Raw genomic sequence first — 15561 nt, forward strand, 5'->3', positions numbered from 1 at the left:
TAATTTTATGAAATTGTCATTACGTATAATTTGTTTAGTATTTATCAAATTTACCAACGGCACTTCGGTATTATACATAATCGCCGGTAAAAGCGATAAATTGTTCAAACTTTCCGAGATGAATTGGCGATTATGCATAATAACTGGTCATAATGCGGGATAACATATTTATTGTAGGGACTGTCGCCTATATTTACCTCGTTTCTTTGTTTTTGTCTCGACAGGTGTGATCAATTGGTGTATGTCCTGTGATCGTCCTACGAAGATGGAGCGCCGTTGGCATCTGGCCAACCTCTGGCCTCCACCCTCGTCCCTACGCAATACATTTCTGTTAGTTTTCTTAATGAGGACAATAATCTCTATGCAAACGGTGTCCGGCCAGGCACAACTGGACCACCTAGAAGACGAAAACTTTGCCGTTTTCGAAGACCCGATGACGGAAAAATTCAACCACCTGACTGTCCACGACTACACTGAGAAGGTCTACATCGGCGGCGTGAACAGGATTTACCAGCTGTCGAGGGACCTCAAGTTGGAGGCCGAGGCAGTCATGGGACCACAGGACGACAGCCCCAAGTGTCCAGTGACACGTATATGTCCGAACGAGGCCAAGAGGCCCACCGACTATCACAACAAGGCCCTAGTCATCGATTACCCGCAGAGCCGGCTCATAGCCTGCGGGAGCCTATTCCAGGGCGTCTGTACGGTCCACAATCTCAACGATGTGACGAGTTTCGTGACGCCGGCCAACGAGTCGGTGGTGGCCAACAACTCGACGGCTTCTACGGTGGCGTTCATCGCTCAAGGCCCGAAGAGCCTACCCAGGATGCACGTCCTGTACGTCGGCGTCTCTTACACGGGCAACGGACCGTACAGGTCGGACGTGCCGGCAATCAGCAGCCGGAGCCTCGACCCGAACAACATGTTTGCCATCGCGCACACCGGAGTGACCACCGGGACCAAGGTCATGGTTAACACCATGTCCAGGGAGATCTACCCGATAACCTACGTGTACGGTTTCAGCTCCCGAGGTTTCTCGTACTTTGTAACCGTTCAGAAGAAGTTCACCGACCCTCCCAAGCCGTTCATATCGAAGCTCGTCAGGATCTGCCACGAGGATGTGCACTATTATTCCTACACGGAAGTCCCGCTTATGTGCCGAGCTCCCGACGGCACCGACTACAATCTGGCCCAGGCAGCCTACGTCGGGAGGCCAGGCTCGGAGTTGGCAGTGTCGCTCGGCATTGCGGCCCAGGACGACGTCCTGTTTGCGGTGTTCGCAAAGTCTAAGGACGAGTCCGACATCTACAACAAACCCAGCCCTAATTCGGCCTTGTGTGTCTATGCTCTGTCCGCAGTTCACCGGAAATTCACCCAAAACATACAGCATTGCTTCAATGGAAACGGAGACCGGGGACTGGATTTCATCAACCCCAGCCAGCAGTGCATGGTCACGGTAAGTCCATTTTCTATCATTTTTGGCTATCATACATGCATAAACCACGTTTTAAAGACACCAGAAAATGAGATTTTTCGATGTATAGGAATTCATAATTTCCATTCAATTCAAAATTTAGTGTCGTTTTATCCAATGCAAACAGACAACATCATCATCAATAATTAGTGGTCCCAGCATATTCCCATAATGATTGTTATTAATTACCATTGCCTTAGCTTATAACAAGATGATTCTCTTATCACCTCTTCTCTATGATGAGTTGATTATAGATGAGGTCAAAGTCGTTTATAACGACATTTCGTTAGTAACGTCAATAATTTGTGGCACGCTCTGATTCCTGCAGAGAATATCGTTAATGTAATTCGCCTTACAGAAAGATGATTATCATTTTATGTCCCCGCCATGATACAGTGCCATCTTGAAGAGAAAATTTGACTATTTTTATTATTTATCAAAAACAATCTCGACTCCTTGATAAATATTTTGGTGCAAACCGTATGTCAATGCGATGATGTTTTGTAAATTTTTAAAGTGAGTTCAGGGCTTCTCGCCTCCATGTATATTGATAAATTTCCATAAAAAAAACTCAAAAGAAATTGTAGATAAAGAAATTCGTCGTAGGAAACGGAAATTACGAGTCCCTCAAACCTCAAAATTTCTACCCCAATGCCCCCAAATAGAAATTCAGTGCGTACTTCTCCGATATTATCGAATGTTTCTTCGAAGGGAAAGAGGGACATTTATAGGTGCCTTATACGTGAAGCAGGTATGGAGGGTTTTAGAACAAATTCTTCGACTATTCGAGTGTTTTGTGGAGGCGGCGGCGCCTTTATTCCGCTGGAGAACTCGCGTGAAACACTAATTTCACGCAAGTTTTGCCAAGTTTAAGTGACATGTCATTCTCCCCCCCCCCCAAAACTACTGGCGAGTTTAATTCGGTTTCCAGCTTCTAAAAGGTACTAACAGATGGAGGGAAAATATCTAACGCAGCAACTTCGAATATTAAATCCCCTTACGCTACCCACGCGACTTCCTTTAATTATTTCCTTTCTTTTAAGTTCAGAACGAAAGCATTACACGTATCAACTCCGCTCAGGGGAGATGAATTGGAGCTCGCAACTCCTGGACATAATCCACCTTTGCTCTGTATAAATGTGTACACCCGCCTTGTGCCCTGTCTACTATGTGCACCCATTTGAAGAGCTCCAGGAACCGACTTTCTAGAGAAAGTTCTTTGCAAAAATAATTGCGTTTTATTGCCGCATTAAAAGGCACTAATTTGAAGAATTTCAAACATTTCCAAGTCTATTCAATGAAGGACCGTTCAAATGATCAGGAATTCAATTGGAAGTGTCCCGTATATAATTATTAGACGTGACGCTCAGAGCTTCATGGTTTTTGATCATCACTCACTGACACCCCTAGTGTTTTAACAGAAACATGGAAATTTTTTGTCAAAATTTTAGTCACTTCTCTTCTTTAACCGTTTCTCTGCTGACGGCATTTTAAAGAATCAGGTTAGATAATTTTGTATGTGCTAATTAATTGCATGAACAGCATTTGTTTATATTTTTTAGTCTTTAATTAGAACTAAAATGACTCATTCTAAAAAAAGTGGTGGCTCGTGGTCGGATACATGCAGGGTCGTAGCTAGGATTTTTGCTGCCCGGGACAAACATGATTTTGCCACCCCCCCCCCCCAATTTAAAATTAGATAATTTTATATAATGGTGTTCTAATAAAGAACACCATTATAGGGGGACACCCAATACACCATATACACCCAATTTAGGGGGAGGGGCAAGTTTTGGGGGAAAATAATTCCCCCAAAACTTGCCCCTCCCCCTAAATTTTTCTGCCTGGGGTAATTACCCTCTATGCTGCCCCCCTCTAATTCCGGTCCTGAGTACATGCGCTATTTACAATTAGTAAAGTATTGCACTGCATTCGATAATTTTTGTTTACCAAATTATTTTTCACATTATCTGCATATGTGCATATACAGTTCAGAAACAATAGTGCTCTATCAACGCAACCTTAAAGTAAATAATTTGCGCAATGAGCCTTATCGATATCTTAATATCAACGTTGGAAATCATTATTTAGGTCCAGCAGTTGTCATCGGCAATAGCTTTTTGCAAATTGTGAAAATCCATAGTCTTATTATTCTTAATTCAAAAGATTTTTTTATATATTGATGATAAAGTTCTATATAAGCATATAATTATTTTTTTTTTATTCAAATATATTCTAATTTAAAAAATGCAAAATATACAACAGATTTTTAAAAGATAGCTGATAGGTGGCAGCATCAACATCCGCGGCGCGTTTTTTTGCGCGGCCAAAAACAGCGCAGTAACTCTTTCCCCTTTCTCCCTTCCCCCGTATTTCTCACTAATGAGGGTATCTCGTTTGGCCGCCGGACGGAAAGCGCCTAAAGAGGAAAGAAGAACATGTATCTCTCCATGGAAAGCTCAGCCCAACCTTGACCATATGGCCTGTACTTTACGGGACACTTTTTTTTTATCCGTTGTCTTTTTAAAATATTTCTTTTCTAATTTAACAAATTCATTTGAAATAATCATTTTGTTATAATCTGGTAGATAAAGCGTTAACAGTTCCTAAATATTCTTGAATCTATTTGATTGTATTGCTCAAACAATTTGAAAGGGGGCTTCACCTTCAATATACCTTATAATTACACTGACTTTCATGTCCCTTGAGTAAAAAGCACAAAATGATTTCTTCACAGTGCAATACAGCAGGGCTGGACAAATTTAAAAAAAAATACTTGCCAGTAAAATTTCGTAGGCACCAAACATTTTTCTTCCTGATAAAATCCGTTTAGAAATAGCATATACCTAGACTTGTCCGAGACTTAAGTTCCCCTTTCCATGCTAGCAGGCACCCTAGCATAATTTTCGATAGCATTTTGGGCTGTCGTCAAGCTTCAATTCAGTTATCAAGCATAAAAAAAAAGTTAGACGTCAATGAAATCGCTCATTATAATTTTCCGCGCTGTTGCCGTCGGAAAAGAAGTCACCATGTTACAACTCACCTCGCTTAGAATCATAGCCGATTTGCAGTACAGGACCAGGCGGCAGGCACGGGCCTAGGATAAGGTGGTCAGATTATACGACTGAGAAACCGTTACAAATCCTGATAAAAACCGGCACATTCTGAAAAAAAAATCCAAATAGCATTTTTAAAATATATGGCATCCATATTTGTTATGGGCATCTTTTTCTCAGCCACCTCGTTGGGCATTTTGCCTGTTGTGGCGTTGTATTTGTATTATAGTGTTGCATGGTAAGGCAATGGATAATACTACCTATAGGCACTAAGAGCCTGGTCTTTGTATGGTTTAGTGTTCAGTGTTCTTTTCAACCTTTTTTCTCATCGTAGGCAGCCGAAGTTGAATGAAAATTTTCGTGAAACGGCATAAATGGGAGAAATAATTTGTCTGCTGGTGAAAATAAAAATTAGAGGAAAACTTTCTAACCCCTTCTGACTTAATATATTTCATATTTCGCTATTATAAGTATGATAAATCACTTTGCGCTAGGACCCTGAGTGAACGGACGCCAGAACTCTGCCACCTGACTTATCCCGTTGTCCAGATTTCTTCCAGCCCAGCTTTACAAAGACTGGAATACTCTAGGACCCTTGCTGTCGCCTGTTGAATTAAACCAAAACTATTTGTTGCAATTCTTAAAATAAAGTGGTTGTTGGTTTAAACTGAAATGCAGAATGTGCAAATGAACACCATGTGGTATAAAGCTGCGCATATTTTTATGTTGCATACCGGTGTAAATTTTATGTGTCAAAATATCGGTTAAAAAATACAAATACAAATACAATGCCACAACAGGCAAAATGCCCAACGAGGTGGCTGATAAAAAGATGCCCATAAAAATATGCCTTTCCTAGATGGTGTGAAGTACCGAGCATTGAGTTCTCGTCTTGTTCGTCTTGATTTCTCTACTGAGGTAGAGATATTGATCAGTCAATGGCAAAATGGCTGCTAAAAAACAATAATATGTAATAGTAATATTAATATGAATATAATATACGATATAATATATGATAATATATAATATAATATATGATAATATATAATATACTATATGATAGTATATAATATCATATATGATAATATATAATATACTATATGATAATATATAATATCATATATGATAATATATAATATAATATATGTAATTATAATAATAACAAATGCAACAACAGACAAATGTCACAACAGACAAAATGCCCTACGAGGTGACTGAAAAAAAAGATGCTTATAAAAAGTATGGATAATCGAATATAATATCTAAACTACTATATCAAAATTACAGAAACGTAATAACAGCAATAAAAAAAACCAATAATAGTAGTAGTATTTGGTGCGTATATTGTATGATAAAATACAAATACACTGCCCATAAAATATTTTATGGTTGTCTCATCTAAGTATGGGCAGCTTTTCGATTCATCCCAATATGCTTATCGTATTTCTTTTTAAACGTGTCAATTGTGTTAGAATTCACGACCCCCGGAGTGGAGAAATTCCGTTTATTCACAACCCAATAAGAGGAAAAACCTTCCTTCCACACCACAACCTAGAATTGTCCCTTACCAATCGATACTGGTGTCCCCTTGTCGAAGCAGTTGATTGACGGCGCATTAATAACTCATGGTCATTTTATCCATCCCGTTGAAAATTTTAAACATTTCAATCATATCCCTCCGGCATCTGCGCTCTTCCGATTTTAAATCTCTCTCTTCATGCTCAAGCTACGTGTGCAATCAAGAGCAAGCGTGGCTCTACTGTGCAACCTCCTCAACGAAATCTATGTTCTTCTATAAGTTCGTTCTGCAAAACCTAACGCCATACTCCCATACGGGACAAACTAAGCCACGGAGAAGTAGAAGAATCGGTTTAGGAGAACGCGAAAAGAGACCTATATTCGAATTTTTGACAGCCGCTCCTCAATAAAAGAATAGGCAGATTGACCAAATCAGGATTAAGAGTAATGGTATCATGACTTTAATGTTTACACATACAAAAATATTTTTTGGGTAAACATAAAAGCATATTAACCTGTATTTTGACGCATTTATTTTTTGTGGTTTGTAGCATAAAAATAAATTTTATACAGCCTTATAGAAAATTTAGTTCGTTTTTATGCTGCCCACCAGTATAAAATCATCAACCAATTTCACTTGAAAAGAAATCATAACAGTTAGTTCAGTTCTTATTTGATAGATGGCAGCAGAAACTCCAGATTTTTGTGATAAATTTTTGTGTGATAATATGCAATTTTAGAACGAATCGCATAATTTTTACTCATTTTGGACACTATATATACTGCATAACAGGGTCATATATAATTTATAGGCTTGAGAAGCACACAGAATTGACCTTACCATTAATTTTTCATACTATGGGTTAGTCAGGGATTACTTTCACACACTTTCTTCACGTTCTTCAGTTGAACGCGCTTCACATCAATCGGGTTTGTATTGAAAATATTTATTTCGAGACCAACAGTGGAACGTTCATACTAGTGCCAAAACCCACAGGCTCAGTGTCATATTCTATGCGTAAACAAATAAACATACTTTGGTTTATTAGAAAATAATTTCAGCATATAGAAAAAGGGTCCCACTGGTACCTCAACGTACAGCTGTGGCCACACTCTGTGTCGAGTCTTGCCCGATAATCACTCGCAAATATTAGCTTCCAATGTTTGCCTCCCTATACTACAATGAAGCACCAGAGACATAGGCTACTTTACCACACACCAACTCTGGTCATATATTGCCATACGGCAATTTCCAACCAATGGAGTTGGGTGGGAAATGAATGCGCCATTATCGGTGGTTACCCCAGCCTCAGTGGGTAAAGAAGTCGTTTCTGGTGTTCTTGCCCGCGTACTATCCCGTGGACTATGACGGTAACCTTCATAGTGGGAAACGAGCATCTTGCCACTGCGCCACTCGGGCGCAATAGCGACGCAATCAAACGGCATAGGTTGGCTGCACACTGGCCCACCCTGGCCCAATGTTCCTTGACGAATATTTGATTCTAAAATAATTTAATACGCCAACGCGTGTTGTGACTGTTGGCGCTCTTCGACCAATGGTGTGGAACAGACGGATTGGAAGATCAATAAGGAAGACGGCTCCTTTGACTTGTGGGTGGAGGTCTGGAAGTTTCTCGTCGTTCTCTTCAACCAACCTTCCAACATCTTTCCGCCTCCAACATTTGACTATCATCTTCAATGATGAAGCAGCCACACTACTCGGCCACGGCCAACCTTGGAACTGATTGGACCAGGATAGGGACGAGTGTGGGCCCTAACTTATCGGATACGAATTTTACGAACTGGAAAGCACATTTTACGTTCTTTCGGTTTCGATCACTTCGATTTATCAGCAAGAATTCGATAAATCATATTGTGATGATTATCTCTTTTCTATTATATTTCCCTAATTAGCATCATAATTTGATTCATCATTATAAATGTTAAATATTTTATGACTTATGAATAGGTTATAAATTCACTGAACATTGACGTTGTTCGTATCAGCAGTCTCTATAAATTTCGTAAAAAGCTAAAAATACATCTTTGTAAGGGAAAATTGCATGAGCAGGTACACTGTGAAAGGACAGTCGATAAGGAAACGACAAATGACAGTTATCAAGTGAATCTCTTCGATCTTCGTTCTCCTCTTTAAAACAATGACGAGAAGTCTTCTATCATGGAAGATTCCAGAATCTTTTCTGATCTCTGCAGTCTTTTATTTTCTTTCCAGTGATCAATGACGGCGCCTACATATTCTTTATGCAAATGAGATTTAGTCCGTCCCCCTGGAGAGCTCAGTGAAAAAAAAACACATACACATGAAGAAAATCCTAAGGAAAAAAAGGAATTTCTAGGAGTATTTTAATAAAAATGTAAAATAGTTGGTGCTCTAGCTCGTGATAATGTGAAAAGACAGTGTCGCAGAAATAATCTCTTTTGTCGTTGTCTTCCGAAAGCGAGAAATAAAAAAGGAATTAAATCCGAAAAATCTCACCGACAGATGGCATTTTGCACTTTTTGCTTCTCTCTCTATTTTTTTCTATATTTATTTTATCTTCATGAGTTTTCTTTTCTCTCCGATGAAAATGTGAAAAATAGAACTTGAAAAATTGAGAAAAGCATATATGCCTGATGCAATGCAATATTCCTAATGGAAATGGACATAATGAATATCCGTTTCCTAGACTAGTATGCATTTCGCAGTAATTAGAGATACCGCCGGCTCCGGTTAGTCGCATATCAACTATTCTACCACACAATATCCGATTAAACGCGTTATCCGATTATCCGAGAAATGCAATTCCAATTTTACGACATAAGTATAGTTTGTATATTGGAAACTGATGAAGGATCAATATTAATAAAGTTTCTCGAATAAATCAGACATTAAAAATGAAATGAAATTTAATTGAAATGATCGCAGTATCTAACTTTTTTTTTTAAATTTTCATTGGAAAAGTTAGCGCTCTCTATTGGCAGAGAAGAGGAATAAAATAATTGAATATACGTATCGAAGACAAATTGAGTACTTGGGTCAGTACCTACTCTCATTTTTTTTTAACGTTAACTTAGCAGTATATTTTCCATTAATTCAAAATATTTCATTTAACAAAATATTAAATGTATAATAGTATTAGCCGTTGACGCGTGGAGCGTAACATTATATTAAGCGGGTAAAAGTCGCGTTGAAATTATCATAACAAGCGCGGAACTTTAACATTGTCTTTATGGGAGAAATTTTGGTACCGGAGGATTTTATGCGTTTAAGCGGGGTCGACTCTGTATCCGAATGCTAATGTACTCGAAACTACCTCCGAGCTTATTCCTTTTCACTACGCACAAAGTACAACCAAAGTGATATCATCGTGTATGGTGATCGTGATTATGATGGTTCTTTAACGCTGCCTTGAATTTAATAGGGTATGATGGACACAGTGCGGACGCAATGTTTCAATTACCCCCCTCCCCCTCCCGATTATCCTTGTCCATAGTTCAAAGCGTCACTTGTTTTGCACCAGCTTTGATATTTATTAGCTACTGCAATTTAACGGCACGAGACTGATTAAATATCGCCATTGATACAATTGACTTGTGTGGGAATACGGGTATTCTGTTGGCTGAACGTAATATTGTGAATGTGGGTGCTGTTCGTGTATGACAGATGTTCGTTGCTTCCATATACCTTTACGATCACGGCCGAAATATTTCGCCGAAACGCGAGTGGACTAAATTCAATCCCATTCTTTGTGAACCCTATAAACCGAACTTGTTTTCTTTCCTCCCCGTTTTATCTATAGCCTACTCATGTCAGTGGCATTCCCCCTCCACATATAATGTAACTTTCTACTGTACACACATAAGAGCGAAGAGAACACATATGGGGTGAGGGTAGAAAGGAAATATACTCTCATCTACTTATTCATTACACATTTTTTTCTTTTCTATTTATTTTTCTTCCTTTTCTATTTCCTCTTTTCCCTTCTCACTTTTTCTAACGTGTGGTTAAGTTAGAATAAGGTTGCCAGATTTATCACCGATACGTCAACTAGAGATCATCCAAATTTGTTACCAAACGCCTGTACGCGAAGAGGGCTTAAAAGATTGGAATTAGGCTTGAGCGGATGTTTTTTTGCGTTGTGGCTTTGATTTGACTTTTTTGAACTGGCTCAAGTATTTCTGAAAATTAGCTTCTGCCGATCAGTTTGCGGTCGCTGTGACCGAACCCGGCTTTCAAGAATCGAATCCATCACGACACCCACAGAGTTACAATTTATGTATCCTTTAGCGACAGAGATTATGATCGAAGTCTTGATAAATCCGAAAAATTTGTCGTACGATTGATTACGTGCTTCCGACATTTTTCACCGTATTTTGATGATTTCCAACATTTCTTCCTGACAAACCACGAGCCACGTATCGGAAAACGATATGTTTCCTATCAGCGCAACGACTAAAAGTAAATCAAAACTTCCTCTCTATTATTTACCGACAGTGCAATTTCCCACTATGCAAATTAATCTGTTTTGTTTTCGACTCGAAAATTTCCCATTCTTTCCGTTCCCGTGGGGGGGGGGGGGGCGGAATCCGAAACAAAATTGAAAGAAGCTCACCAGAGCACAATTTATCGTTCATGTGCTCTGAAATTCTTCAGCACACTCATACACATGAACATGACTGTCTTCTCTTTTCATTTTAATGGTGTCCAGCACGCATCGGACCCTCTCGTGTCGATTGTAGCAGAAAAAGAAGAGGTAAAGGAACGTTGGAAAAGTTGACCGTACTGTGTCGGTCATTTTGGCTTTACGACCGAAACGACCAAAAGTCACGTAAGGAAGAGGAATGCACACACGTCGGTCCACGATGTGAGTTATAGAGAAGGGGGGGGGGGGGACCAGCTAAATGGATCCCGTACAGGAAGATAGTACATGCTCGTGAAGCTGGAACAATCGGAAGGACTCGGTTCAATTTGCTGTGACATGTACAGTATGTGTGTGTGTGTACATTTATAGTTATAACGTGTCCCCGAAACGTCTCATTTACTCTTCTTAATGCTTTGGAAAAGTATATTAAAGCTTCCAGGAAAAATACCGGAAAGTTCCGTTTTTGTTTTTGTCCCCTGCCGTGAAACTAAAAAAAAATTGATTTGTCGTCAAAGTGTCGTTACCGCAGCGCAATAATTATAGAGTGTAAGAAGGTGGAGGTGAAGTGCATAAATAAAGTGTTACTTTGCTCATAGTGAGGTGGTAGTGATGGTGGCGTACCTTATCGGAATTATATGAGGTTAAAAGGAGCTGGAAATGTGTTCCTGGAACTTTTTTTTAATTTCATGTCCAGGAAAAATAAGGTTAATATCTTTATTATGATCTGAAAATATCTTGGCAACGAGCTCGACGGCCATTTTATGAGGGTCTTTGGTTCGTCTTACTTTGCGTGTGATTTTCGGTCTGCAATTTCGAGACCTTTAATTAGTAATTTTTTTTTCGGGAATTATCGAGAGTGGGAAGGTTGCAGATATCCCGTAAGTGGAAGCTATGCGTTTGAACCGATCACTTACATAATATTTTGTAATTTTTTAGTTATGGATCCCTTGCATTTAGGCCAATGAGTGACTAGCATTTATCCAAGTGCCCCTTTGAGCGACTGCACCCTTCCCTCTCCCCATAGGAAATCGAAGATCTTTTGCTCAATGTAGTATTGTGTCGTGAGAAGGTATTTTAGTATTGGATACTTTTTTTTATACATAAAATGATTTGTCACTATAATTACTCCTCAGCGGTGCTTTAAATAGTATTTGCGGCCACAATCAGATTATCGTGTTTAATAAACCTGCATATAGGTATTGTATTTTTAGCCTGTTGATTAGTGGATTCATGAGTGATGATCAGAAGTCTCTTCTCCAATCACTTGGGTGCACAGAGTAAATTTTCAAAACCACCACACATTTAGGATACCCGCGACCAACTGGTAAGGAATCAGCGTCCCGATAACTAAGTCCAACATACAGTGAACCTGAAGGTGCTGTCGCTACGTTGAGTCGGGTGCACAGGCTGAATTAAACCTAGGGAAAGCAGTCACCATATGACTTTTAATACAAAGGCCACAGACTAATAACGAGACGGGAGAATAACCACTTCAATCACAAATATATATATAATAATTCAATAACCACAATTTCAATCACAAATGGAACACGATTTCAGTGATATAACTTAATGCGGATATAGTCCCCGTATATAACACAAACTTCAGACCATTTAAGGTAGAGAAGAAAAGGAAGACGGGGCAAGAAGAAAATAAGGAAAAAAAATGGGCAAATAAGAAGGGGCTACTTTTTGCCCAAGTGTCCCCAAATTCCTCATGTTCCCAAGTAACAAATACTCGTCCATCAGAATGTGCGCTACAGAGGTCAGAGTAGTGTCAGTTTGTTTATAACCACCCTGTACATTCACCATTCACAATCAATTTACTTACTCATAATATTGATCAATTACGTGATGTTCAAAGATACCCATTCAAAAAAGAAAAAGAAATTACATGATGGTTTGTAACAGCGAGATTGTGCCAAAATTGCGAAACTGAAACCAAACCCGCATTGATTGATCAACGCAACACAAGGACAGAAGCATATTATAACCGCCTCACTCTTGATTCTTAAGAAATGAAAACCCTAAAACACATGTCGTGCAATGTTTTCCGTCGTGTATTATTTATTCGACATCTTATATTTCCGTTCAATTTTCTCGACCGACCAAGTCTCGTGGTTATCCGTCAGCCCTCCCTCCCATCACGTAATTCCTGTAAGCATTGACGTCATCTCATCAAACGAGAGCCATCTGACATACGAAATTGCTTTTCATTCATTGGCGTCCTCACATGTTCCGAGACACGTCTAACTTTTTTCTCCAGGAGAAATATATATATATACATATAAAGGAAAAGGGGGCAATTTATATATTTATATATACGTACATCTTGGAGAACAAGTAATGGATGCCAGCGTTGAATACATATATATTCATAGCGTTTTCATTTTTCCACGAGAGCGAAAAAGTGTCTCTCCGTTTCCCCTCTCTTCTCTTTTTTTTTGCAAAATGTCAAAATACATGATGGATTATGGCTTGACCTGGAATAAGATATTCGTCTTTTGACGGTATTAAAGTTTGTTAGTGGGGAATATCCTCCAAAAATATAAACGGCGATATATTTCTTTTATTTTCATTTTACAGCTTCTTCTTCTCTTATTGGATTTCGCTGTGTACGGACTGTACGACGCTGTCGTTTCCTTTTTTGTTTACAATGTGCGGATGGTGGATTTTGTTATTTCACCTCAAGAGAGATTTCTATGGAGATATACTTTTTTCCCCCGTGTTTTTCCGTTTTTTTTTTGTTTTTTTTTTGAATGCATTGTCAGAAACTTGTAATGAATAATGGGATTTAGCAGGGATAAAAAAAATTTATATTCAATGTTGAATTTAGGATTATATTTCAGTGGAGGTTAAAAGAATATTCTTGAGCTTCTGTGTTTTTAAGAAATTTTTTTCCGTGACATTTAGAGTGCTTCTTGCACTGTATAATAGGAATGCAAAAGTTAAAACTGTAACCAATACACCACAGAGAGACAACTATATCTTTCCTTATAACACGTACAGTAGCGTAATGCACTGGATAGGGACATAGTGGATTCCCTTAACTTAGAGACAGAGAGCCCCACCCCACGGGATGCTAATGCAAGCCGATCTCTCCGTTAAAAAGTCTCGCCACAGAGAGCAACAGGCAAATCTCTTCAATCATCACACTTGATTCATAGTTCGAAAAATAGGAGGCAGATGGCAGCACTGTAACAAGCATTACACAGAAACAAGCTTCACATTAGGTTCACAACACCGACATGCGCATTCCAACACGTACCAATTCATTAGAAGTTCCGCACAGGAATATTGGCGAGGTGCATGTGTGATTTAGTAGTAGAGAAACTATTTACTCTGTATTGGTAATACAAAACTGCTATAAACTCTGCAATACATTCTATAAACCAATACACTGTATTTGTTAGATTGTAGGGGAACAGAATGTAGTGGCCAAATTATACGGGAACCAAGGTTCGATTCCCGACGGTGACAACAAACCTTTCTTTCCAAAGTTCATCTGCATCAATATCCGGAAAGTCTCTTTCTTTGATATGTATTGTAGGCCTAGAAAATAACATCTTTCTCTAAAAAGTTTGTGAACTCAGCATATCATTTTCCTTTTAATGGTGCAGTGATTCCCAAACAATATGCCAGTGTCGTGGTATATATTTTGTGAACAAAATCACAATAAAGTTCTCCGAAAAGCTACTTCAGTATAGAGTCAATATTTTTTCTGTCCAGACTTTATCCTATGCTCAAACTTTTGTCACCCGCGGCTCCCTTGTCCAATTCCTGAGTCATCTGCGGCTCCCCAGAATAGTTTAGTTTTTATATTTTGATCACTTCAGAGCATGAATAGGCGCACAAATCAATATCCCCAGCTTACCACGAAGCACACTTTGAGAAACACTGCTATATTTGTTAGTTAACTCTTCCCAATATAAGGAAGCCACCTTTCCATAAGACCAGTTTTGAGCAGCGTATTGCGGTTCTTCTCAAAGGACTGTCACACGGTTTGGATTGGACCGACGAGTTTCGGGATCCGACGTGTCAGGGACCGACACCGACCCGATAAAAGTACTAAAGCGTCTGCGTTTGACAAAAAACCGCAAAGTACATCAGACAACCACAAGCTGGCTGGAAGTAATGCTGATCTTCAGCGGTCAGCATCAAAGGATGGATGGCGGATGGGCTAGAAGAAACTACAAGATACACTTATAGATGTGTCCTGGTATATAGACAGATGCGTACGGTGTCACGTGCGAACATGGAGATTTTGGGGCAATAGCGGAAAACATAGTCCCTTCTTGTATTCCATTTTCTGTTAAATAACCTGAAGTTATACGGAGGCTGTATTCACATGAAATTATGCATGTAATTGAAATCGCCTTTCGAATGGAGTATCACTTTTATAATATCACAATGTCTTTCTTGTCGTTCAGAAGTTATTGAAACATCTATGATATCATAATTTCATAACGCTCGATGGTTCGGAATTCTGATTTAGCGTGATCAGACCCAAAGTTAAGACATAACCTATCTAAAAAGTTCATTCAATTTTTACTGTCATTCAAAAAATGTACATCTGCATCTCAATATAAGTCTACGAGCATTATAATCCCATTCGCTGAACCATTTGCAACCAATTACATGAGTCGCAGAGCCGCCACGCGATCGAAGAAGCAGCAGCATCGCGATAGGCTTCTCGTCCCGTTACACGATATGATCAGCCCGAACGAACTGAACTGTTGAAGCCCATGGTCATAGTACCTGGAACTTCCGGCTTCCGATTGCTGAAACTCAATGAGGACTGCTGGGATTAATGTTACATGCCCTCTGGCGAGGAGGAGAAAAGCGGTGTTCGCTCTTATCATTCCGCATA

General features: G+C 39.3%; 1 protein-coding gene across 2 annotated transcripts in view; it reads left to right on the forward strand.

Moving 5' to 3' along the window:
• LOC149070577 (plexin-A2-like) overlaps positions 1-15561 on the forward strand; it is a 415911-nt gene that overhangs the window by 181117 nt on the left and 219233 nt on the right. For both annotated transcript variants that reach the window (XM_089249177.1, XM_089249178.1), the window contains exon 2: positions 225-1456. In XM_089249177.1, the coding sequence (XP_089105303.1) occupies positions 225-1456 (1232 nt within the window). The remainder of the gene's footprint in view (positions 1-224; positions 1457-15561) is intronic.

This window comes from Pholcus phalangioides, unplaced genomic scaffold (genome assembly GCF_987345545.1).
Source record: "Pholcus phalangioides strain wild (caught in Gottingen) unplaced genomic scaffold, Ppha-v1.0 ptg000021l_1, whole genome shotgun sequence".
NCBI classification, from domain to species: domain Eukaryota; kingdom Metazoa; phylum Arthropoda; class Arachnida; order Araneae; family Pholcidae; genus Pholcus; species Pholcus phalangioides.